The sequence below is a fragment of the Gekko japonicus genome, unplaced genomic scaffold (assembly GCF_001447785.1).
Source record: "Gekko japonicus isolate JY-2015 unplaced genomic scaffold, Gekko_japonicus_V1.1 scaffold1624, whole genome shotgun sequence".
Lineage (NCBI taxonomy): Eukaryota > Metazoa > Chordata > Lepidosauria > Squamata > Gekkonidae > Gekko > Gekko japonicus.
Window position 1 is genome coordinate 308,940 of NW_015176500.1, and position 26,163 is coordinate 335,102.

A 26,163-nucleotide genomic window follows, 5' to 3' on the forward strand; every position below is an offset into this window, starting at 1 on the left:
GTGTCTGGGTTATGAGGACTGATGTCCATCTCAAAAAACTGTATATTCTGTGCCTTTCACAAGTTCACATAACTTACAAATCAAACTAAACAACCAGCACAGGACAATATTAAAAAAAAAATAATTATCAGATATAGGTTCAGAAAACAAACCAATAAAAACTGTAAACGCCCTCTGGAATAAAAACAAAATAAGAAACAAAACAGAGTTTTTATAACAGTGACCAAAGGAGTGGATCTCTTCGTCTTCTTTGGAAGATTCATCCAGTGGCAGCACACAGTTGCTGAAAAGTACATGCCCATATAAATTTTGGGGAGAGGGGTCATGACCAACATCACCTGCTGGGCTGGCCAAAGATGGCACACAGGTTCATATACGGGGAGGCAGTTCTTTAGAAATGTAGGTCCGAGATCAAGGAACGTAAGACCCGGCACCCTGAATTAAGTTTGGAAGCAAACAGACAGAAAATGTGTGTGCACCTCAGTCTATATAACTTAAACAGCAGACTTGCAAATTCTGAACTCATTTCAGCTTCCAGGCTGGCTTCGAGGGCAGTGCCCATATAAAGTACATTACAGTAATGCATGGACCAGTGCAGCCAGTTCAGTAGAATCAAGAAGGGAGATTAATTTACAAATTACAAATGGAAAGGAAACACTGACAGCTGCTTTGTTTCCATCCATTTTTTATATGGCTGAATCATTGAGAGAATTGTGCAATAAATTCAGTTATTTCCTACATGCAATGGCTGGTTTGTAGAATCCTAAAGCCAACTCCTTTTGCCTCAAAATATGTAGGACATTATCACTAGACTGGCTCCCATTCTAGCTTAAATCTTCCATTTAGTAAATCCCACATACACTTTACGCAAGACCATCTGTTAAATGAAGCACTTTATTGTTATTTATTGTTATTGTTACAGTTGTGATTTTATTGTTTTATTGGGTTTTATGCTGGGCTTGAGCCCCTGTAAGCCGCCCTGAGCCGCTCGCGGGGAGGGCGGGGTAAAAATGCCTTAAATAAATAAATAAATAATAATTTCCCCATAAATATTGTCTGGCAATCACTTAAACAAGAAAATTCAGGAAGATGTTCATTGCTTATCTTTGAAAGTCTGCAAAGAGTTAATACATTTCCTCCACTCTCTCCATAGCCAAATGGAAAGACACACTAGCACTTCTTTAAAGAGAATACCCAAATGTTAATATGTTATGGCTTAATCTGTAATTAAATTGTGCTAAATCTACCTAATCCTTGCAAATGGCTGCTCATGTACCAATAGCAGCTAGACAGCATCCTGTGTTCAGTGGCATCCTGTGGTATCTGATCACTTGACCTTTTGTGTTTTCATGTGTGCTGTGCTTCCTGCTCACTGCTTGTCGACCACTTCCTTTTGTGATTGGTGGACATGCAGGGATTGATAAGGCAAGGTTAGTGACAAAGCATGATCATAACATTATGCAGTATGATTAGTGTATGGTACGGAATTCTATTCGGATTGTCTACCTTTCTTTCATCTATGCTCTTTTGCATATGTTAGACATGATTTTGAGAGAAGTCATGTTTTGTCATCACATTATTGTCCCATTACAGGAAAGAGAGGACAGATCCATTAATGCCTATAGAACTTTCTTTATCATAGGCATTCCATCCTTCCATATCCAGTATGTCAACTTTCAACATTTGACTTGTGTGATGCAAAAGCACTGTCCTGAATGGCTGTGCCATGCAACCTATTGAGTGTTTCATTAAGCGGGTACACCAGGAGGGTTGCCAAATGTTACCTACCTTGCTGGCAGGGGACTCCAGCGCGGCTCCTGTTGCGCGCACTGCATGCACGTCACAGGGAAGTGACGTCATGACACTGGGCACGCTGGGGTGGGGTTCCCCCCGGGGCCCGATTCCCCGGCGTTGGGGAACGGGCCTCTGGGGCGGGGGGATTTCCACCCCCCGGGGGGATTTGGCAGCCCTATACACCAGTACCATGAGTCATAATGGAGCCCCTTGACAATGGCGATTGCAACAAATCCTGTTTACCCTTGTACAATAGACTGAACTGTTAAATAACATTCTTTTCCCCTTAGATATGGCAGGGAAATTTTTATTACCTTTATGTAATATCTGATGAGTATTCTCCGCAGGTCAAACACTTGAAGCATTGTTGCGGCATTGTTATCGATAATGCGATAGCCTTCCAGGACATAATGGGTCCGTGTTATTTCCCAGGTCAGCCATCTCAGATTGAACGCCGCGTTGCATGATAGCAAGTGAGGCAAGTGCCCTGGTTTACAGCAGCAACAGCCTTCGTTATCCTCGTCTCCTTCTGTGATCGCTTCCACCTCTCTTTGCTGGCAGTAGGTCCCTTGGGGGATTAAAGCACAGCACAATGACGGTTACGGAAGATATCAATGCAAAGTAGCTGTTCAAAGACAACAGCCTGCTCACTGTCCTATGCTTAATAGATGGCTATTGAAAAAAGGACAGCTACAACAATGAATACAATGTGCCAATTAATCTGTGCTCTGCAGAGAGTGAGGAGATGCAGCCTATTTATTGCACTTTATAAAGTGAAATATGCCTAATTCTATGCTTTAGGCATATTGGCATAAATTACATAAAACATAATTACATCCAAACAAGCTGTGCTTTAAATATAGAAATATTGGGGACACAGTTTAGAAACATACGTCAGGGACCTAGCCTTTTGATTACCTAAAGCATAAAACCAATGTGTTTCTTTATGAGTTTATGTATCTGTTCTATTAAGGTGGAAGATGTTCACCAATGAGACTAAAAAAAGTTAAGAAGGATTTGTACATAGAAAACAAGACCATTAGGGGTGGTAGTGGACATGCTAGTTGGCCAGATCTGTAAAGATATAAATAAATTGGGAAACCAATGCAATTCTATGAAGATAGACTTCAAGTACTAGCACAGGATCTTGCTTTCATTTTGTTCTTGTGTATCCCAATCCAGCAATTCCAGTGGACATGCACAGACACCAATACATGCATGTGGATCTGAATTAACCAAGGCTGGCCAATTTTCTTTCATGGGTGTTTAACCCCATTGTGCATATGGAAGGTTTGTGAGTTTTAAATTGTGACCAGAGCATAGATCATTATATTTACTGGATCAACTTAGTAGAAATGCCTAAAGGTAATAGTGTTAGCCTGAAGTGTAGTTATAATGTGCCAGTTAATCTGTGTGTAGTTACAATGTGCCAATTAATCAGATTATCACAAGTTTTATACCTCTACAAATATGCTGGTCCACTAAATAGGGCTGCGAGACCCCCCAGACTGGCGGGGTTTACCTGCTTTGTAGGGCTTCAACCTGCCCATCAGCCAGCTGGCTGGCAGGGGAAGCCCTGCCCCCAAGCCTGAACACCGGGAGCCACCCTTCCCTTCTCCCTTGAGAGATTTAAATTTTGCAGAGGGGAGGGAGAGGGGTGCTGTGGATGCCTTTAAGCAAATGGCCCCGTGGGCCCAGTCTCTAAGGGGAGACCAGGTGTAGGGCCCCGCTGGCTGGAAGTGCTTAAAGGGCCCCTTTAAATGCTTTCAGCCAGCAGGGACTTTCCCTGTGCACCCGGTCTCCAAATGGCAATGTCACTTGGAGATCAGGTGCTCGGGGCCCTGCTGGCTGGAAGTGCTGGAAGTGCTCGGGGCCCTGCTGGCTGGAAGTGCTTAAATTCACTGCCACAGGAAGTGGTGGCAGCTACAAGCATGGACGGCTTTAAAAGGGAATTAGATAAGCATATGGAGCAGAGGTCCATCAGTGGCTATTAGCCACAAGGTATGGATGGGGCTCTGGGGCAAGTGATGCTCTGTCTTCTTGGTGCTTGGGGGGGGGTCAACAGTGGGAGGGCTTCTGATGTCCTGGCCCCACTGGTGGACTTCCTGATGGCACTGGTATTTCTGGCCACTGTGTGACACAGAGTGCTGGACTGGATGGGCCTTTGGCCTGATCCAACATTGGCGTCTCTTATGTTCTTATGTAATCCCTTTAAGCATTTCCAGCTGGCGGGGACTGGCCCCACGCACCTGAACTCCAAGTGGCATTGCCGCTTGGAGTTCAGGCATGCTGGCGGCCGCTGCCCCTCTTCCACCACTCTTGCAAGATTTAAAGGGCCTTCCACCTGAATGGTGGGCCATTTAAATCTTGCAGGAGGTTTGGGAGAGGGGTGGCTGGCAGAGATTCTTTTGGGGGGGCAGGGCTTGGTGCAGGACATCCCCAAGGTGACATCATGTTGGGGACACCCCGCTCCCCTCTGGAAATGCCCCCCAAAGTCCCCCACTGGGGACAAAATCAGACCTGGCAACCCTACTACTTAAGAATGACATTTCAACCTGCTGCTTCTTCTCCAACATGAATGGGTGCAAAAGATAACATGATTCCTATTTTCAGCTGGTTTGTCATTTCTGACCTTAAGTCACAAATATCTCCATGTCAAAATGTTCCTTTTATACTACTATTAAAGATTCAGAAGCCATACCTCCTAGGCATCTAATCACCCTGTCTCTAAATATACCAGCTTTAGATGTTTCCTTATGTTCAGTTTTGGAGCAAGACTGGCGAGTGTAATCTGGAACATTAAAATTCAGTGTAAGAGCTGTTTGTGTGCATTGCTAACTAGAGCTACAGATTTCCCCCTTTCTGTTGCAGCAAGCTATACCCTGCCTTTGCTGCAAAAATTGTTATTGCTGCAAATGTTAACATTTTATGTTATTTGATTTATGTATTTCTGTAGTCTTAGGCCAAAAACACAGCTGTCTGTCTTTGATAAGAAAGTCTTAATGCATCTTGCAAGGTTTTTTCCCTTCTTTCACACATTCCAAGATACAAAGCATGGTAACGGTGAGAAAAGAAGCTGTCTATTGGACAACTAAATGATGCTTTCAATTCCTTGAGGAAATTCATAATATTAACCCAGTTCACATCCTGTTCTCCAAAACAGTTTTACTGTGTCTAGGTTCACATTCTGCCTAAGATCCCCTTCCCAACCCTGGCACTCATATGTACACACTCCCTGAGCCTGGAAAAGTTCCCAGTGTCCTTAGATCAGAATATGAATTGTACCCTGTACCAGAGTCTCCTGCTGGCATCTCATAGAGCTGTTGTCTGTACAGAAGCTCCATGTTATTAACTGGTCTATTTGCTGCAAATAACTCAAACTAACAAAATTTGATGGCACGGCACCATAAACAAACATATTCTAGAATGAACTTTTTAAAGTCTCACAAGAATCTGTTGTTGTTGCCACAAGCAATTAGCACTATTACATTGGGGGGGGGGCAGGGGGAAATGACTAGAGGGTCTCATTCAGACCTTTGCCCTGCTTCCCATGTATATGTATACATGGTTAACACAGTAGATTCTAGACTTTCTGGATTATCTTTCACTCTTCTGAGTTACATTATGTGCTCAGAGAGGCTTCAGCAACCAGTCTTCATCTTGAATAGTCATTCCTACCCAACAGCATATGTTCACGTTTCCTTGTAATATATTCCTTCTCTCAGAATAATAACACCTTAGTTTGTTCACTTGCTTTTCCTGACTCCTCCATATACACTGCTTTCTAGAATGGATTAAATAGTACAGCCACTTTTACATAACCAAAAAAGTACAGGTTTCGATCTAACTAAGCACTTCCACAGATGGAAAGATTTCAACCTGTGGAGCTGCACTGAGGGCACTGGGGGTTGTACTGGGATAGGAGAGGAAAGAAAGCTGTGCTCTGTAGATGGAAGCCCAGGGGTCGTTTCGTAGAAAAAGAGCTAGGGGAACTCATTAGCATAACTCATTAGCATATGCCACACCCCCTGACATCACCGGAGGTATGTCATAAGGCCACACCCCCTGACATCACCGGAAGTGTGTCATAAGGCCACACACCCCCCCCCCCAACGGTCCCGGCCACCGCCGCCGGCCTTGCAGCTCCACTGCCGAGCCCCATGAGGGGCCCAGCGGTGGACCTGCAAGGCCGGCGGGAGTGCAAGGAAGCCCTGCAAAGGCCCTCCCTGGCCCCAGGCAGGCAGGGGTGGGGAGAGGCGGGGAGGAAGCAACTTACCCTCCCTCTTCTCCTGCCTCCTCCTGGCTGAATGAGGGCCAGAAGCGGGGCGGCCGGAAGGCAGGGGCGGGGCTTCGTCATGTGCCCCGCCCCCCATACCTCACCCGGGGGAACTGCGATCCCCCCCGAAATGACCTCTGTGGAAGCCTTTCTGTCTGTGAAAATGCTCGGATTCACAGCACAATCTGTTTTCTTCACTGCAATGCAATAACTATATTTTAGCAACCAGTAATGAGCATAAGGGCTGTTCTTTAAATAAAGTCTTTGTATCCTTGTATACATTCATTTACCACAATAAACTACCCTTATTACTCAAACACCATGATTGTGCCTGGAGCATATAATCTAAACTGCTCATATTCATCTACCAATTTGTGATAACCCAGCAAAAACACAAAAAACCCATGGACAATACTACTACTGCAACAGCAGCTGCCTTCCTCAATCTGCCAAGCAATTCCATCCAAGTCAGTGTGGGACTCCCTTCTCTGAATTTTCTCACCAACTTCCAAGCAAAGAATGATATCATATATAAAACTAGAAGAAACTTTTAGCAGTTAATGGTATTAATGAAAGGACAAAGGAAACTAGCTAGAAAGAAAATGAAAGTACTCCAAGGCTGCGGTCACACGCAACATTAGCCACGTAAGAGATACGGAAGACAAGCGGAGTTTCCGGTCGCGATCGCACCAGCACATCTGGGAAGCGTAGCGCTTCCGTGGCACAACTGAGGCTTCCTGCCGAAAAAGCGCAGCAAAAAACTAGTACCTTGGAGGTACTAGTTTCCAGAAACTGCGGGGCAAGGGCGGGCGTCTGATCGCGTTTCCGGTGGTATCCGGCGCCCGCCCATGTCCCCTTGCGGAAAAGGGTTTTTTTCCCCCCACGTCTCCGTGGATGCGCACACGCACCCAACGGAGCATGCGCATTCGTAGTGTACACAAAAAAAGAAAACCAGTTCGCCGCGCCGCGCGCTTCTTCATTGCGCGCAGGCGTGTGTTGTGATCGGCACCTCTCCCTTGCCATGGAACCTCCACAGTACCTCCACAGAACCTCCACAGTAGGTCTGATCGCTTTACTGCATGTTAGTTTGCCCCGGGGCAAACAGCCACACTTCTCCTCTGCAGTTTCCTGCCCGTGTGGCAGGGGCCCAAGTATACCTATTCTGACACAATTTTTCTCAAACATGTCTTTTTTAAAAATAATAAGATAATTGTCACATTAAAGGCAGAAAACCCAGAAAACTACAATAAAAAAAGAGAGTGATACACACAATAGACGGCACACCACAATACTGTCTCTTATAGGTGCAATCACTCAGGCTAATCCACCTATGCTGTAAAGTTTTCCATTATGAGTTAACATAAATTTATAAAATGTAAAGCCATAGGGAAAGAAAGAAAAACAAAATTCAAAAAATAACTATATTAAGTGTGAACTAGTCAAAATCTATATTCAGCTATATCTGTTGGACAGTGTACTTCGGGCTAAGGACACAACAGAATGAGGCTCCCAAATACCACACACACACACACACACCCCGTAGGGAAGAGATCTTGGCTTTTTATATCCATTCAAAATTGGCCATGTATAACCCAGTAGGACTCTATTGTCCATCCACAAAAGCCAAGACCAAAAAACAAACAAACAACCCTAGCCTGAAAGTAGTCCTCAAAATTAGCAGCCATGCTGGACTGCCAGATCTACAACAATTCCAAGCTCCAGCAACTGGTCATTGGTCATTGGAACTGTGTAAAACAAACTCAACAAACAGAATAGAATAATTTGTCTGAGGGCCAGTTTGCACAACCACTGGGGTCTGTAGCTGCCTGTTTTTCTCCCTCTGGCCACAACTGTAACTGGCACATGGTAAGGTAATATGGAAGCTAATCATTGGCTTATATCAAGTCTCATCTGCATTTCTAGGCTAGAAATAGAAAGTTCTGAACCAGAGTACAAGCCTTTATTTTAGTTTTCCCCCATCCTTTCCACAAAAACAAAAAGTTCTGTCTTCCTGTATGTGAACTACGTGCCATCAAGTTGCTTCTGACTTATATCAACCTTATGAATTAAGGATCTCGAAAACATCCTATCATTGATGGCTTTGCTCAAGTTTTCCTACCCCTTCTCCCTTCTTAAACTAAGAAAAGACAGACCACCTTCCCCATATTAACAGATCTAGGAGACATGGAATTCTGAGGGTTGTTGAGCTAAACGTCTGCTTAGCCTCAACTAGGGCAAGGGCTTTTTTTTGGCCCTCGCTCTGGTCTGGTGGAACATGCTCCCATTTAAGATCAGGGCCCTGCAGGATCTAGCACAATTCCACAGGGCCTGTAAAACGGAGCTGTTCTGCCAGGCCTTTGGTTGAAATGGCAGGTGTTCAATCCATTCTGACCCCTTGTCCTGTCCACAGTGCTGTTTATGACTTTTTCCCGGTGTCCTACTGTTTTGGATACTATCCAGACGCTGGAGTTTCCTAGTGTGATTACTACATAAGGCATGGGTTTGGTTTGATCTGCTATTGCTATTTATTGTTTTACTGTTTTTATTGTTTGTTCATTTTATGTTGTGAGCTGTCCTGAGCCCATTTTGGGGGGGCAGGGAAAGAAAGAACAAATTGAAGGGTGCTGTATGACAGAAATACATGTGCATGAATTTCTTGTCATTGCTTTTTTTATATGTTAACTTTAAACCATTCAGTGGTGGTGGATGAATTCATTTCTTAACCAGTTGCTATCTAGCTCCAATATTCAATGTGCAATTAACCAGAACTATTTGAAGCAATAATGAAGTTATCAGAAATTGGGGAGAAGTTAGGTCACAGTTAGATGTTACCCTTTTTGTGGTGATGATAAACATGGTTACCTGATAGAACAAAGTTTGAGTCTGGGCAGGGGTCATTTGGGGGGGGGACGCGGGGGGACGCCATCCCCCCGGGTGAGGTGCGGGAGGGCGGGGCCTGGAGCTCCCTGCTGGTGCCCGCTGGAGGCCGCCACCGGTTGTGGGGAGGACACACTTCCGGTGATGTCAGGGGGTGTGGCATATGCTAATGAGTTATGCTAATGAGTCCCCCTAGCTCTTTTTCTACGAAATGACCCCTGAGTCTGGGTATAAGTTTTTGTGTGCATGCACACTTTATCAGATAACCAGAATTAAACTTTGTTGGTCTTAAAGGTGCCACCGGTCTCAATCTTTGTTCTGTTACTTCAGACCAAGGCTACCCACCTGAGTCTATGGCTACCACTTATCAGATATTTATTATTGTACTACACCATTTTTGTCATAGCATTAATACAACCATGGGAAACTGTGAAGAGTTTAGGATTAGGTTTTGTGGTTGCAACACTGAAGGAACACAGAGAGACACATCACCGCTGAAAACACTAAGTGCCACAATGAAATTTCTAGGCACCAAGGCAACCTGGCACCTGTAATTTGTTGAACTCTGTTCTAACCAATTAAGTTAATTGCCAAAGGGCTCAACTTTTCTTCCACTAACAGATCTCTTGTTTTGCCGTACTGAGCTCTTCCACTACTGAGATGCTCCTAGAAAGAAAAACTACAACACATACAAGCCCAGTGGTGGTTAGCCATGTTATAGCAGATGCACAGAAGGAAAGTGTATGTCTTCAAACAAGAGAAGCTTTTGTTCTAGGCATTTTCCTAAGCAGAGTGTAAGTCACGGTCCTATCTTAAACATGTTTACTTAGAAGCAAGTCCCACTAATTCACTACCCCACCAAGCCCTGAAAACACAGGAAGAAACAGAAACAATCTAGAAAATCTAAAATAGTACTAATTCAATATTTAAAACAACATCAACCCCAACCCAAAGGATTAATTCACACATCACAGAATCAGCCCCACAGATTGACAAACATGGATGGAGGGTTCTGCAGTCAAACCATGTGCTATATAAAGCCAGACAGGCAGATATTAAAATATTAAGTCTACAATCTTATGTAGATTGGCAGTAAAGTTCCATCAAGTTCAATGGGACTAATTAAGAAACATTCTTAGCATCAGTCTCCAAATTCCTTTCATACTACACTAGACCTAAAATCTAACCTGTCATCCAGATGCCATTTTATATTGTGTTTACTGTTAGCACACTTCAAATAATCAGGTATTGTTTTATTTACTTAGTGCATTTTTATCCCACTCATTGTTCAAGGAGCTCAGGTGGCATGCATAGTTCTCCTCCGTGTTACCCTTGAGCCCGCTCGCGGGGAGGGTGGGGTAAAAATGCTTAAAATAATAAATAAATAAATAAATAGCTGCACAACACAACTATAAAGTAAGGCTGAGAGAGAATGGCTGGTCCAAGATCACCCATTAAGTTGCATGTCAACTGGGATTTCGAACCTAGGTCTTCCAGTCCTATCCCAATACCCTCTCCAGTACACCACACTGGTTAGCTAGTGTGCTGAAGTTATTAGACTGTTGGGCTAACCCTGGAGAAACCAATGTCTGAATTCTTACTCTGCTTAAAAGCTCACTGACCTTGGGCCAGTCACATTCTGTCAGCCTCCTTCCTCATAGGGTTGTTCTGAGGATAAAATAGAGCAGAAGACAATAATATATGCCACCCTGAGTTCTGTGGAGGAAAGGTGAGAAGAACATAGAAGACAGACAGATATCCTGCTTTGTGCTGAGGGAGCTCTTCTAACTGTATTAAATGAAAATTCCTTCAGCTTTACTATGTCTTTTATACTGAAAAGAAGATGCCCAGCTGTTAGGTACTAGCAGCATTTTATAATTATGTCCAATACAATAACTCACATGGACCTATAATTTTTGGCTATATCACAGACTAGAAATGACATTAAATTTTGTGAATTAAAAAATGTATGGTAAAGGGCATCTGGCAAAATGATATTTTTTGCCATTTCTGGACCTTCTTTTCTCTTACCTCGAAATTCTAGCCCCCTGAGCTGGAATGTGACCAGACCATTTCCAATTTCAATCAAGTGCACAAAGGCATTCAAATAATCTGATGCCAAAATAAAGCAGTCTCCAGAACTATAGTTTCCCCAGCGTCCAAGAATCAAATCTCCACAAAGCGACTCCTGCAGAGATCTTGTCAGGTGCTCATAAAAGATGGAGTTGAGGTTGTTATCATCATTACCTAAAATCACAACATAGAAAAAGGGATGAAGAACAAATCGCCAAGTAGAAGGCTCTGAAAAGAATTCTATTTTCTTAGTGCTTACTCAACTGGAAGCTCCCCTTCAGAGATATGTGTGCAGTTCTGAATCAGTTGCCAACGAAAGAAAGATGATATAACAAAGTTGTTGCAAAACATGCCTTTTTTGTTGTTCTTGTGCTTACTATAACTTTAATATTTCATTATCATCCTGGACTCCGGATTTCCATTGGCTTCATCCCCAAAGATGGCTCTAACTATTCACCTGATATTTTTCTCCTGAACCAGCAGTGATGCCCACATTTTTGAATACTAGAATTCCTATTAACATGTTCTTATTAACGCAGCAAATTATGAATATGTAGTAGGTAATCTCCTATGCCCCACACCCAATGCACTTGTGTTTTTGTGCAATGCTCAGATCACTAATATGTTTTGCTGTCTCTCAAAATACACATGCACACAGTCCGATGAATCCATCAGACTGGCAACAGCTCTCCAGAGTCTCAGGTACACTGTTTCCTTTAAAACAGGTTTCTGCAATACAACGTGATTAAACAGTAACTTTGGCATTTTGTGGGTACACTCATCCACAACAGACATCAGTGCTAGAATTCTAAAGCCACTATTGGCTACAGTGAGACCCCTTTTCCTGATAATGGCTCACAAAGAAAACCCCAGCACTGATCCTTAACTACTTTATACTGGCAGTACTAGTACTGTTAATGCAGCAGTGCAGAAGCAGCAGAAAAGGGCCAGTAGCTTGGACACCTATGCCAGATCTTCGGGCCATACCACCGAAATGAAAATGACCTGAAGCAAAACCCAAAGCAGCAAACAACAACAGCAAAACCCACAGAGCTCCTGTACGTCTAATACCTGTGCAGAAGAGCTTTGTCATAACTTGTCATGTTGTCAAAATTCCTTCAACACAGCTAGTAAAACATACAGGGATCTTTATATTTGGTCACCCTGTTCAAACCCAGTCTGAGACCAATCCATTGGTGGTTGTTCTTCCAAATGACTGCAGAACTTGAGTCCTGAGCTGGATGGCCCAGGTTTGCTCAATCTCATCAGATTTGGAAGCTGACCAGGGTTGGCCCTGGTTAGTATTTGATGATCACAACAAATGAAGGGGGTTGCAGTATGACATAAACCAACACAATAGAACTACTGCAAATAGTGCAAATCATGCAAATTCTAATTTGTATTAATGCAACGATATTGAATCCAATCCATTGTACACTTATGTTCTACAGAAATAAGGACGTCACAAGATGAAATGAAGACATCAGCAGATGAAACTGGACGAACTCCCCCGGAGTTAACATTCATTTCGAGGTGTCTTTTTCATACATAAGACCTCCTAACAAGAAACATATTCATGACTTATTACAGGAACAGAACCCGGCAGTAACTTTAAAATGCAGAGGGTTGGAATTTTTATTGCATTTACCTGTTTTGTACAATGTTGTAAAATATGGAAGTAATAAGATGGAAACAGAATAAGGTGATCAAATTATGTTTTATTATAGAACAAAGGAAAGTCCAATTTGGAAGATTCGTGTTCATGTGGATGCACAGCTGTATGTATGTAATGATAGCTATATGCTGGATTTAATTATTGCCGGGTTATGTTCCTGTAATAAGTAATGAATATGTTTCTTGTTAGGAGGTCTTATGTATGAAAAAGACACCTCGAAACGAATGTTAACTCTGGGAGAGTTCGTCCAGTTTCATCTGCTGACGTCTTCATTTCATCTTGTGACGTCCTTATTTCTGTAAAACATAAGTGTACAATGGATTGGACTCAATATTGCTGCATTAATACAAATTAGAATTTGCATGATTTGCACTATTTGCAGTAGTTGTATTGTCCTGGTTAGTATTTGGATGGGAGACCACCAAGGAAGTCCAGTGTCACTGAACAGAGGTGTGGGCACTGACAAACCACCTCTGAACATCTCTTGCCTGGAAAACTCCACAGGGTTGCTCTACGTTAGCAGTGACCTGATGGCAAAAACAGACAAACAAGAAAAAATAACCCCCCTCTCCTCAGAGAACAACATCAGCATAGGATATTACAGTGATACAGTAAAAAGTGTTTGAAATTCAGTGGGATGATTTGCTGCTTGACAGTTCCTTTATAAATTCTACTGCATTTACATAGAACATCCCCTCACAATCAGAAGGCATTGTAACATGGAAAAATGCTTTTCAAGGTATTAAATACCTTCAGTATTTTTAACCATACACATTTGTATGTTTCATACCTGCATCCTTTTCAATTTGAAGAACCAATCTTGTATTTGAATGGTCCGCCCGTTTCGTGCTGGAAATAAACAGATATGTACAGATCATCTTTGTACCAGTGCAGTGTTCCAGTTCCTGTTCTGGCTTTAATTGAAAACAGAATATTGTTGGGCAATGTTCCTTTCTCAGACAGCTCGCATCCTTTGAAGGACATCCAGTTGTGTGCACTGGCTGGATCCTTTGCTGTCACTTAAAATATTAGATCCCCCTGTGCTTATATTTAAAGCTATGTTAGGATCAATGGAGTATGGCTTGAAATAACTTGATTCCTTCCCATCTGCTGCCCACAAAAAATGGGTCAGATTCTGTTCAAGGAGAATAAGGGTTTGGATTGCTTTTGGTTTGACTGTGGGTTACGTTTAACCACCTTGATGTTTTTGAAATATTATTACGAAGATCAAAAACTGCATGCTGCTTCTCAAAAGGAATAAAACACATTACAACATTTTAACATGGTAGACTTGGAACACTGCAATTCAGTGGAAACCTAGCTGGAAATTATTTTAAAATGCAAGAGACCATTTCACACATTATACAGGGAATATCAAAGTCTGTCACTGAATCACATTCAGCCTTTGTTCCCTGATGAGGGATACAAGTGTTTGCAAATGTGTTTTCACACTTCATTTTTAGGGATATGTTTAAGATATCTCAGAATGAAGATAAAAATGTGTGAAGAGGCCCATATAACAAGCTGTCTGGTTACCAACCTGATATTGAAATTCTAAATGGCAATTCATGTTCCTGCAAAGCAGGTCAAGCAAGGATGGCCATAAAGGTGATGGATATGGTGATGTGGACTTTTATGAATGGAACTTCCCAATGGATAATTCTAGAAAGATATCAACCAGTACTTTAGAGAAATATATTTATAAAGAGAAAGATGCTTAGAATGCTGTTTTATGAATGTTTAAGCATCTCATATTATGCGCTATTTCTTTTTCAAGGCATACTGGAGATCCAACATTGGTGTAAATGTTTTTCATGTATGACAAAACAGCAGCCTCAGACATTACATACAAAAAGATCACGTGTTTTTCCCCCTGACAGATTCATCCCTGTATAAAACAAACAAAAAACAGACCAAGAAAAAGTCACCAAACAGCCACACAATGCTTTAAAACAATAAAATTTTAAAATAAATAAATAATTTAAAATAATACAAGAAAGAACTGAAGAGCTTCTAATTTTATCCACTTTAACTTCCCATTTCTGATTTCCTAATATCACGTGACTGTTTTAAAACAAAGTGCAGATAAACTTCTTGTTGGCAGAGTATTTAACACAACAATGGTGCACATCCTGATAAAAGAGCAGATAAAGGTTTATTTAGGAGTTAACATACTTGATAAGAAAAAAGAGAGACAAAGATAGATTCCTAACTACATCTCTGGCTGACAGAGAGGGTAGTGACACTTCCGAGAAGAAGAGGGAAATTGCTCTGAGAGTAGCAATCTGGAGACAGGCAAGGAATAACATTTAAAAGGAGAGAAGGTGCTGACCTCACTATCTTATCTAATTGTCTTCTTGCTGCCCCCCGCAGGGTCGTCTTCTCTTTTTCTTTGTATACCAGATATTGCCTTTTCCAACACCCCTTCTCAGGTCTAGTATACAAAGTCCACAAGATTGATCTTCTTATATAGACTTTCTAACTTTTCTCAAGAAAGTGGCTTGATGAGTACGTCTGCAATAATTTCATCTGTAGGACACTATTCCAACTCAACAAGCCCTTCTTCTTGCATGTTTCTTACTAGGTGACGCTTCACATCCATGTGTTTAGTTCTTGAGTTGATCTTGAGTTGATTTCCATCTGTGCAAGTTTTGTGCACCCTTGGTTGTCTTCAAACAGTTGTATTAGTTTGGGTTCCTCTATCCATTTCGGTCCATTTCATGTATTCATTTTAGTTGTCTGCACGCTTCTGCTGCAGATACATACTCAGCTTCAGTTGAGGACACAGCTACACTTTCTTGCTTCCTGCTGCTCCAGCTGACTGCTCTGTCGCCATACAAGAATAAATGTCCAGTGATTTACTTTCTGTCTGTAGTATCTCCTGCATCCATGTATCCCACTAATCTACGATTGTCACCTGTTGGTAACTTTATTTCAGATGTGCAGTGCCATGCAGGTACTTTGCAAGTCTTTTGACTGCATTCCAGCCCCCTTTCGCTTGGCGATTTCGTCTTTCTGCAAAACATGCCCACAGATGCTGTGATATCTGGAGGTGTCAATATGCTTATGTACAGCTCTAGTGTTCTGCGGCGATATGCCTCATTTGGGAGACAACAACACCCAGTCGTTGTTTATAGACCAGCTTTATTTAGTAGAAGGAGACGCCAAGAACGGAGAGCGAAGAACAACACCACAGGACCAGAGAGTACGCTGACCCTCCCCATTCTATTAGGTTAAATCCATCACAATAGAATGGAAATCCACCTACCTAAAGATACACACACATGGCATCTCTCCCTCCAAAAATACAGAGAATGTTGACTACTAATTAGGAATTAAAAATTAAAACACATACATTCACAATAAACAATAAAAGTTCATATATCCTGTACAACAAAATACATACATAGACATTATGGCTTGTATCTTTCTGGAGAAAATACACGCCTACCATAAGACGTTGTACACCTAGGAATCCTTTCTATTGTTTGGGAACTATTCCGTTTCTGATTTTCCATTTGTGTCACTTGATTATCTTGTCCTTGTTCCCTGTTGAACTCATTATCCTTTTCCTCATGCCTCCTCTGTTCTCTTCCCACTCCTTTCTGCTGGCATCTAAGATGGACTCTATTATGCCGATAGGTATTACCATCAGAAGTCTGTACCCTATATGTGCGTGGTTGCTGGCATTGCTCTATTACTACTGCGGGACACCACTGCCTATTTCCCTCTACCCACACCTCATCTCCTTCTTTCAATGATTTAAGTGGTTTCGCTGCTCGATCATCGAAATATTTCTGCGTGTCCTGGATTTCCTGTAAGGCCTCTTTTACTCCACTTGGTGTTTTGGGACATAATCTCTGCTGAGATGCTGGTAACTTAATCCTCAACACTCTGCCCATTAACATTTCTGCTGGTGAATACCTCATTCCTATTATGGGTGTATTATGATATTCCAATAATACTAGATGTATATCCTTTTTTGAATAGTCTGCTTTCCTCATTAACTGTTTGATGGAGCCAATAGCCCTACCATCCCATTCAATCTAGGATATCCAGGACTGCTTAAACATTGTTCAAATGCCCACTCCTGTCTAAACTCTTTACTAGCAAAAGGCATGTTGTCGCTTACTACATTCTTTGGAATTCCATGACGTGCAAATATATTCTTAAATCTAAGGATCACTGTGCTGGCAGTTTTATCTGGCAGTGCCACTACCTCTGGGTATTTTGAATAGTAATCCCATACAATAAGGAATGGAGAGGACTGATAGTCAAAAATGTCTACACCTACTTTTCCCCATGGTAAATCTGGGGTTTCGTGGGGTATAAGTGGCTCCTTTTGATTTTTCACAGCAAATCTAGCACACACAGAACAACTCCTAACCATCCTTTCAATGTCGGCACACATACCCAGCCAATACATTAGCCCTTTCACCTGAGCCTTTGTTCTCTGAATGCCCTGGTGTGATTTGTGAAGCTGAGTTAACACACCTTGTCTCAAAGACACAGGAATAAATAATTTCTCATCCACATACACAATGCCACAACACAGCAACACAACAAACCTTTATTGGCATAACAGCAGCAGCCTTCGGTACAAAAACGACAAACAAGCAAAATAGTTAATTCACTACCCCTTCTGCCGAAAAAGAACTCCTTCTATACGCTCTGTAAATGAAGTTTGCCACCGCTTCGATGGTATCGGCCCTGTTTGAGGCTAGGAGGTTCATTAACTTACTTTCCTTAGATTTGCCCTCCAGGGATCGCAGTATAGGGACGAGGTGATAAGCATATAAATCCTGGTAAAATCTACAAGTCAGAAGTACATGGTCCATTCCTTCAATCTCTTTTACCCCACAGGGACATAACCTATCCGGGAATGGTATTTTTAAAAATCTCCCATATAACACAGCTGAGGGGAGCATGTTAAAACGGGCCAGTGTGAATACCCTTCTAATATAGGGATTGATCAGACAGGAAAAATACTCTTGAAGCAGCCCGTTAAGAGAAATCCCCCAATGAATGGGAGAGCAATGTCCAGTAGCAAGACTTCTAAGTCTTCCAATTGCTTTTCTGTATTGCTTGTTGTCAGGCAGAAGTTCACGATTCCCTTGCTAGTTCAGGTAATTTGTTTCCATAAGAGTGCTTGCTGTCTTAGCTCCTTTCATGTTCATGTACATAGTCCAGAAATTCAAGAATTTTATGCTTCTGATTGAGAAGATAGCTTCCATCTTCCTCTTGTTCTACTTGTATTCCAAGATAATATTTGATGTTTCATAATTCTTTTACTTCTACTTCTTGATTTATATATTTAACTATTTTATCACAGTCCTCCTTGTATTCATAGCATAAAATCAGGTCAGAATGTAAGTCCATTTGTTGTCTCCATATCTTGAGTATAGGCATCATTCTGCATTGCCTTGCTCAAATCCTTCCTTGGTTAGCATTTGATGAAGTTTCTCATTCCAACATCTCACAGCCTGTTTATATATGCTCTTTTGTAGTTTACACATGAATTACTTGTCTTTGGATTGGTCAAATCCTGGTGGCTGTTCCATGTAAATACCTTCCTTTATTTCTCCACTAGCCTGATACCCTGCTTTGCTATGGTATTTAAGTTCTGTAAAATCCAGTTATAATACCAATGATGTGAAGTCTGAAATGTAACATTTGTTGTAGGAATTCTAATGGAGAAGACTGTAGTGAAAAAAAATGAAGACATACATTAAAAAAAAACTCTACTGAAGGACCTCTCTGTAGACCACATTGGTGGTTCTGCCCTCAATTGCTAGGATCACCAGGCTGCTTGGTGAGCTCACTCTGGAGCAGGCAACATAGAACTGTCCATTTAAGAAGCAGTTGTCTGCTACATCAACTCCTACCACCTTCCACAAAAGTGATGGCCTTTCTACTTGTGTTCCTGTATTGTTTTGCTCATATGGAGACAGTGTTGTTCTGAGCACCTCAGGGTAATCTCACTGGTACTTGGCCGGCGCAGCTCAGTGCCCTGCAGGAGTACTATGTGGAAATGCCTTTGCCACATTCCTAAATTGCCTCCTCCTTATAGCATTGGTGTATCTGGCTCGACGTTTGCCAGGAGCTTTCTTGGGGGCAGTAAGAGGTGAGAGGTGTGAGGGGGAGTTAGTGTGAGGAAGTGGTGATGCTTCATGAGGGAGGCACGCATCAAAATGGCTCCTAGAAAGGTCCTTTACTATCTCCCCATGAACATTCATTAACTCAATTGCCATGCTGGCTTTTTTGAAAAATGTCTATTCAGGAGTCTTGAATCACTGATTTCTGTAACTGTCCTCAGCTGTCTGCAGTCTCTTCTAACTGTTTAGATCCACAACTGAGAAATCAGAGGGAGCAGGTGCAAACAGGCAGGTTTTACCTCAGAACTCTGAACTATACAGTTGACCAATTTGGAGAGGGGGCAAAAAGGCAGCAGCCTGACAGGCACATGGAAAACAATTGGGGAAACACATTTTGCCCCTTTCTTACACCCTTAGGGGTCATGTTTCTCAGAAATATCTTTGTGGGGGGCTTGATGTCATGGTAGGAATGCACTCCCCTTATTTTGGGCTTCTTGCTGCAGGGGTTTGGCCTGGGCATTGAATTGGGGGGAGGGCATCCCACACTGTGAGAAGTTAAATAACCTCATAAAGGAAACCAGTTTTCTACAAATTCGGGATATATTTCCATTGTGGGTGGGACTGTGGCTAAGCTGGGCCAGCAGCACCGCTAAAGTGATCCTGCTGGGGCGGTGTCCCTGATGGATTAAAGTGCTCCTACACCTGACAGACACCGGCCTGTCTGGTGTTGGGGGGGGATTGTGTTTAAAGGCATCGGGAAGGCTGGGCTAGCAGCAGGGCTAAGGCAATCCTGCTGAGCAAAACTCCCCGGTGGCTGTAAGCATCCCACCTCCTCTCCTACACCTGACAGGCAGCTGCCTGTCCAGTGTAGGAGGGAGGAGTATTAGAAGCCATTGTGGAGGTGGGGCTCACAGGATCACTAAGGCGTTACTGCTGGGGCAGGCTCCCTCATGGCTTTAAGCACCCTGCAACCACTGCTGCACCTGACAGACAACTGCCTGTTAGGTGTAGGAGGTGGGGGGAGTGTGTTGGAAGCCATCAGAGAGGCTGGGCGAGGAGCATCACTAAGGTGATCCAGCTGGGGCAGCATCCCTGATGGATTAAAGTACCCTGGCCCTGCTCCTACACCTGACAGACACTGGCCTGTCTGGTGTTGGGGGGATTGTATTTAAAGGCATCAGGGAGGCCGGGCCAGGAGCAGGGCTAAGGCAATCCTGCTAAGCAAACCTCCCCGGCGGCTGTAAGCATCCCACATCCTCTCCTACACCTGACAGGCAGCTGCCTTTCCAGGGTAGGAGGGGGAGGGGGGAGTATTAGAAGCCACTGTGGAGATGGGGCCAGCAGGATCACTAAGGCATTACTGCTGGGGCGGGTTCCCTCGTGGCTTTAAGCACCCTGCAACCGCTGCTGCACCTGACAGGCAATCTTGTGTTAATATTAAATTTAATAGCTGCCCCTTAAATCTGCTTGGAACTTCCTCATCATTTCCCTCCTTTGCTTTGGGAAAGGCTTTCCTCTTTTTAGCAGCAGAACAATCCCTCTTAATGTGGCCTCACTTCCCATAGAGGTGAAAAATTACTCTGGCTTTGTTACTTACATTCAAAGCCATCAGATCAGCATTTGGTTTAAATTCTTTATCAGACTTTCAGATTGTCTGTGTTTGTATGTTTCCTTCAGTTGATTTTTAACTTCTGTATGGGACAGATTCCACTTAGATTCAATCTGAGACACTATATTTTCATATGACCCTGGCAGGCTTATTAATAACACAATCAGATCTCGATCAACAATTTCCTTTCCTGAACAACTCAGTTGCTCAGCCAATCCAAGCATCTCATCCAGATGATGATGTAAATTACCCCTCACTATCCTAATTGTCTTCTTGCTGCCCCCTGCAGGGTCTTCTTCTATTCTTCTTTGTACACCAGACATTGCCTTTTCCAACACTTCTTCACTGTTCCAGAAATTTTGAATAATTTAATTCAGGAATATCCACAAAGTCTATTTTGGACTTCTCTCCAGACAATTATGGCAGCTGAACTGCTGCAACTTGTTAAAAGCTACAAAAATCTGTACAGTATTAAAATTCTAATATCCTGTATTCCAGACTCAGGTCCACATATACCCCTGGGCTTTCAGCTGTCAACTAAGATCTCTTTTAAAAATGAACTTCTGGGACTACCAGGCAATTTCAGCTTTTCTCCAGTGGCTTCTTTCTTTAAATTTTGTTCTTACCACTCAGTGAGGGTGATAATTAGCTCAGTAATTGAATTTCTTCCTGTGTGGCGTTACTCCTCACAAATGGAGTGCAGGTCCTTTGGCACTTGCCCTGAGGAGCATGTGAAAATTCTTCAGCAAGGAACTAATTCCAAAAGACTCCACTAAATTTTTTAAATGGCTTCACTACAACTATTACTTATTTTTTAAAATACTTGTGAAGGCAAATGTAAGGGCTTGACATTATATGCATGCATTATTTATTGGCATTTTATATTCTTATGGTAATGGCATCTCTTTGATACATTCTATAATGTTGCTAACCAGGGGTCATTTCGTAGAAAAAGAGCTAGGGGGACTCATTAGCATAACTCATTAGCATATGCCACACCCCCTGACATCACCGGAAGTGTGTCCTCCCCACAGCCGGCGGCGACCTCCAGCGGGCACCAGCAGGGAGCTCCAGGCCCCGCCCTCCCGCACCTCACCCGGGGGGATGGCGTCCCCCCGCGTCCCCCCCCCCAAATGACCCCTGTTGCTAACTAAAATGTCACTCCAATGATTTTCCTTTTGATGCAGTTCTGGCTGCAGCCAGTAGGGCACAGGAAAGTCTGAGCAGAGTAAAAGCCATTCTGACTATGGGCTAGTCACCCAGGACATTCAGTTGCTGAACTAAAAGTAACAGTTATCTTAAAAGGGATTTTCAAAGGGAGATTAGAGAGACTGCTGAATTGCAACTGATAACAAAGCTCAAGACAATGCATCCACCTGGACTGAATAGAGACCTAGGTTGCCTGTCTCATTAAAAGGTAAAGGTTTCCCTTGCTCGAAAGCCAGTCGAATCCGACTCTAGGGCGCGGTGCTCATCTCCATTTCCAAGCCTAAGAGCCAGCGCTGTCCAAAGATGTTTCTGTGGTCATGTGGCTGGCATGACTATATGTCGAGGCGCACGGAATGCTGTTACCTTCCCACCAAAGTGGTACCTACCACGCCTACTACCTCTCTGCATATCACACCTAATCCAATCACACCTGCTACTGTCATTTGCCGGCTAATGTCATTTGGCATCTGAAATCACTCCGCTTTCCAATATGTAGGACAGATGGATTCTAACTGTAGTTGAAGAAGTGACCAGTGACTCACAAAAGCTCATACCCTACCTTACTCTTTTCTAGTGCTACAGACAGACTATAGGCTAGAGTTGCCTTTCTGCAAGACTGAAGCAAACTGGTAGTTAATGGATTCATGTGGGTAGCCATGTCAGTCCGAAGCAACAGAACAAAGTTTGAGTCCAGTGGCACCTTTAAGGCCAACAAAGTTACCCAGAATTAAACTTTGTTGGTCTTAAAGGTGCCACTTGACTCAGATTTTGTTCAGTAGTTAGTGTGTTGCAGCAAGATAAAACAGCCTTTCCCTCTCTTTTCCTCCCTTAATTTATCCCCTTTTTCCACTCTGTTCTCATTCATTTCTCTCTCTCTCTCTTTTCTGTGTCCTTCCCCATTTATTTTCAAGTTTTGTTCCTTCTCATACCTATCCTGCTTGCCAACAGAATGTACTTAATAGTAGTATAGTAGCGAACTTTGTTAATATTATGAACAGAAGGGAGGGAGGTAATATTTCCCCATGATGTAACAAAGCAGTAAAAGAATGCTTCCTTCCCCTCTACACTTTAAATGTATGTTTATGGAACATTAGCCTGTGTTATTGGTTATACATATAGAACAGACGTTAGCACTTCCTGTTCAGGCACAGGTTTGTTATCATAATCGCATGATGGAAGATCCAATGGCCCTTTATAAAGGCATCTTTGCTATATGACAAATGATATAATATTTTAATGTCATTAAATACCAGATTTATAACAAACATCATACTCAGTGTTTCTCCCCAATGGGGACCGAAAGCTGCATTGTTCTCCTGTCCCCCATTTTATCCTCACAACAACCCTGTGGGGTAGGTCTGGCTGAGAAGGTGCGACCCAGCAGGATTGGGGATCTGAGTATTAGAGACACATGACAGGTTGCTTAAAACTCACATGTTGCTTATCATGAAGATAACCTGATTCAAGGGTGTTCTAATTCCCTTCATTTTTGGCACTGCAACTTCCATCATCATTCCGGGGTTGGTGGCCAGTTTTTAGATGTGTAGCTTTACTTTCTGATGAATTAAGCCTGCCACAAACAGAGATACTTAGCTAGCACTGCATATGGCATGGGGGTGTCTCCCCTGGGCCAGGATATTCCCATGCCCTTTCATTTTGCCTCTAGAACTTAGAATAATCGAATCATAGAATCATTGAGTTGGAAGGGACCTCCAGGGTCATCTAGTCCAACACCCTGCATAATGCAGAAAATTCACAAATACCTCCCCCCACACACTCTCAGTGACCCCTGTTCCATGCCCAGAAAATGGCAAAAAACCTCCGGGATCCCTGGCCAAAATGGCCTGGAGAAAATTGCTTCCTGACCCCAAAGTGGCAATCGGCATTTCCCAGGGCGTCTAAGAAAAGACCACAAGAACTAAGCACTGAGGGCAACCCTCCCCGCCCTCCCCTCTCATGCCTGCCCATAAGTTCACAGAATCAGCATTGCTGTCAGATGGCTATTTAGCCCCTGTTTAAAAACCTCCAAAGAAGGAAAGCCCACCACCTACCGAGGAAGCCTGTGCCACTGAGGAACTGCTCTGTTAGGAAGTTCCTAATATTTAGCTGAAAACTCTTTTGATTTAATGTCAACCTTCTGGTCCAACTTTCTGGGGCAACAGAAAACAACTCCATGCCATCCTCTATATGACATTCCTTCAAGTACTTGAAGATGGTTATCATATCACCTCTCAGTCATCTCCTCTCTAGGTTAAACATATCCAGTTCCTTCAACCTTTCCTCATAGGACTTGGTCTCCAGACCCCTCACCATCTTTGTTGCCCTCCTTTGGACATGTTCCAGCTTGTCTATATCCTTAAACTGTGGTGCTCAAAACTGAACACAATACTCTAGGTGAGGTCTAACCAGAGCAGAGTAAAGTGGTACCATCACTTCGCGTGATCTGGACACTATACTTCCACAATCATTCTGAAGCTGATAGCCAATTTTGAATCTCTTAGGTTTATTCTCTGATGAGTTATGCCTACCATAAATGGACAGATGGACAGACAGGCTGATTTTTTTATTACTATAGATTCATGGTAACAGCAAGCAAAGTGATTTGTTATGATACTTGGTTTGGATCAGGGTCATAAGGCAGCTTAGGTGGAATTCTGTCCGGGGGCCCATGGTAGTATATGCTTGGTTCAGACCCAAAACTATGGTTTAATTAAACTATGGTTCATGTGAGATGATGAAACCAGCAGCATGTCCTGATGAAAACCAGGATTAGATTTTCTGTGATCTGCATTATGGTTTCACAAATTAGCCATAGTTAAAACAAGCCATAATTCCATGAACCATGCCATAAAAACAGTTTTATCAGCTTGAATTGTAAATATCTGAAGAAGTCAGCAGTGACTCACAAAAGCTCATACCCTGCCACAAATTTTGTTAGTCTTTAAGGTGCTACTGGACTATTGCTCTTTTCTACCCATCCTGTAAATTCCAACTGTGTGAAGTTAAGCTCTGGCATCATAGCTCTTAGGTAAGTATATTTAGCATAGATTCAAGTGGTCTGAAGCAACAGAACAAAAGTTTGAGTCCAGTGGCATCTTTAAGACCAACATATTCTGGTTATAAGCTTTCATGTGCATGCAAACTTCTTCAGATTACATTGAAACAGAAGTCACCAACCATTACATATAGGTAGAGAGTGAAGAAGATGTTGCCAGGAAGAGCCAATTAAAGTCAAGATGCATAAGTCAGAAGCTGTGCAGTAAACACAGCGAAGACCGGATGAAGGCAATTGGTAAAACCTGTGAATAGCAGCAAATTAGATATACAGCATAATAAAGGAGTTTACAAACAGACGTGAGAACTGAATGACCTTAACATGTGTAGTAAGATAAGAAACCAGTATCTCTGTTAAGCCCCGGGAGTTCCATTGTCCTGAGTGTTGTAATAACTAGTAACTCAGCAATCTCCTGTTCTAGCCTCTTTCTGCAGTTCCTTTGCAAAAAAAAAAAAAAAATAGCTACTCTGAGGTTCCCCATTGATTGTCCTGGAAGACTGAAATGGTCTTCTACAGGTTTCTCAGTTTTGTGATTCTTGATGTCAGATTGGTGTCCATTTATCCTTTGGCATAGGGCTTGACCTGTTTGCCCTAGGCAGAGAACCAAAGGGCATTGTTGGCATTTAAGGACATATACAGTGTTAGAAGATGAGCATGTGAATAAGCCTGAGATGGTGTAGTTGATGTTGTTAGGTCCAGTGACAGTGTTGTCTGGGTATATGTGGCAGCAAAATTGGCATCTTGGTTTACTACAAGCTCTGGTACCAGTGTCCATGTTCAAATTAGATGTTGTATTACTGTGGGTGAGGAGTTGTTTAAGATTGGGGGGCTGTCTGTGGTCAAGAAAAGGTTTGCCCCCCGGTACAAATGAAAGAGAACTGTCATTATCCAACAGAGGTTGTAAGTTGCTGATGATGCGTTGAACTGTTTTTAGTTGAAAGCTGTATGTGACCACTAGTGGTGTTCTGTTATTGTCTCTTTTGGGCCTGTCTTGCAACGGGTTTTCTCTGGGTATCATTCTGGCTTTGTTAATCTGTTTCCTGACTTCTATCAGGTAGATATTTTAGTTCCAAAAATGTTTGTTGCAGATCCCTCAGGTGAAATCTCTGTCTATAGGACTGGAATAGATGCAGCTGTATACAATGGATTGTTTCGTGTTTAAGATGGTAGCTGGAGGCATGTAGATATGTTTGTCGGTCAGTAGGTTTCTGGTATAAGGTGGTGTCTGTGTGTCCATTCTGTATTTGTGCAGTAGTGTCCAGAAAAGGTATTTCTTGCATAGATTGGTTCATTGTCAGGTTGATGGTGGGGTGAAAGTCATTGGATGCCTGGTGGAATTTGTTCAGGGCTTCTTTACCGTGTATCCAGACAATAAGGATGTCATCGACCTATCACAGGTTATAAGAGAGGTGTGAGTGGGTAGGAGTTTAGGAAGTGTTGCTCCAAATTGGCCATGAAGATGTTAGCATATATTTAGCATAGGTTCTGTTTAGGCTGTGG

At 42.7% G+C, this 26,163-nt stretch overlaps 1 protein-coding gene across 1 annotated transcript in view; it reads right to left on the bottom strand.

Annotated features, from left to right (window-relative positions):
* The window catches only part of PCNX2 (pecanex homolog 2 (Drosophila)), a gene marked incomplete at its 5' end in the record, with an annotated part of 155,245 nt that overhangs the window by 32,055 nt on the left and 97,027 nt on the right, over positions 1 to 26,163 (bottom strand). The window contains 3 exons of the mRNA XM_015427313.1: positions 2,109 to 2,362; positions 10,979 to 11,194; positions 13,486 to 13,544. Of these exons, the coding sequence (XP_015282799.1) occupies positions 2,109 to 2,362; positions 10,979 to 11,194; positions 13,486 to 13,544 (529 nt within the window). The remainder of the gene's footprint in view (positions 1 to 2,108; positions 2,363 to 10,978; positions 11,195 to 13,485; positions 13,545 to 26,163) is intronic.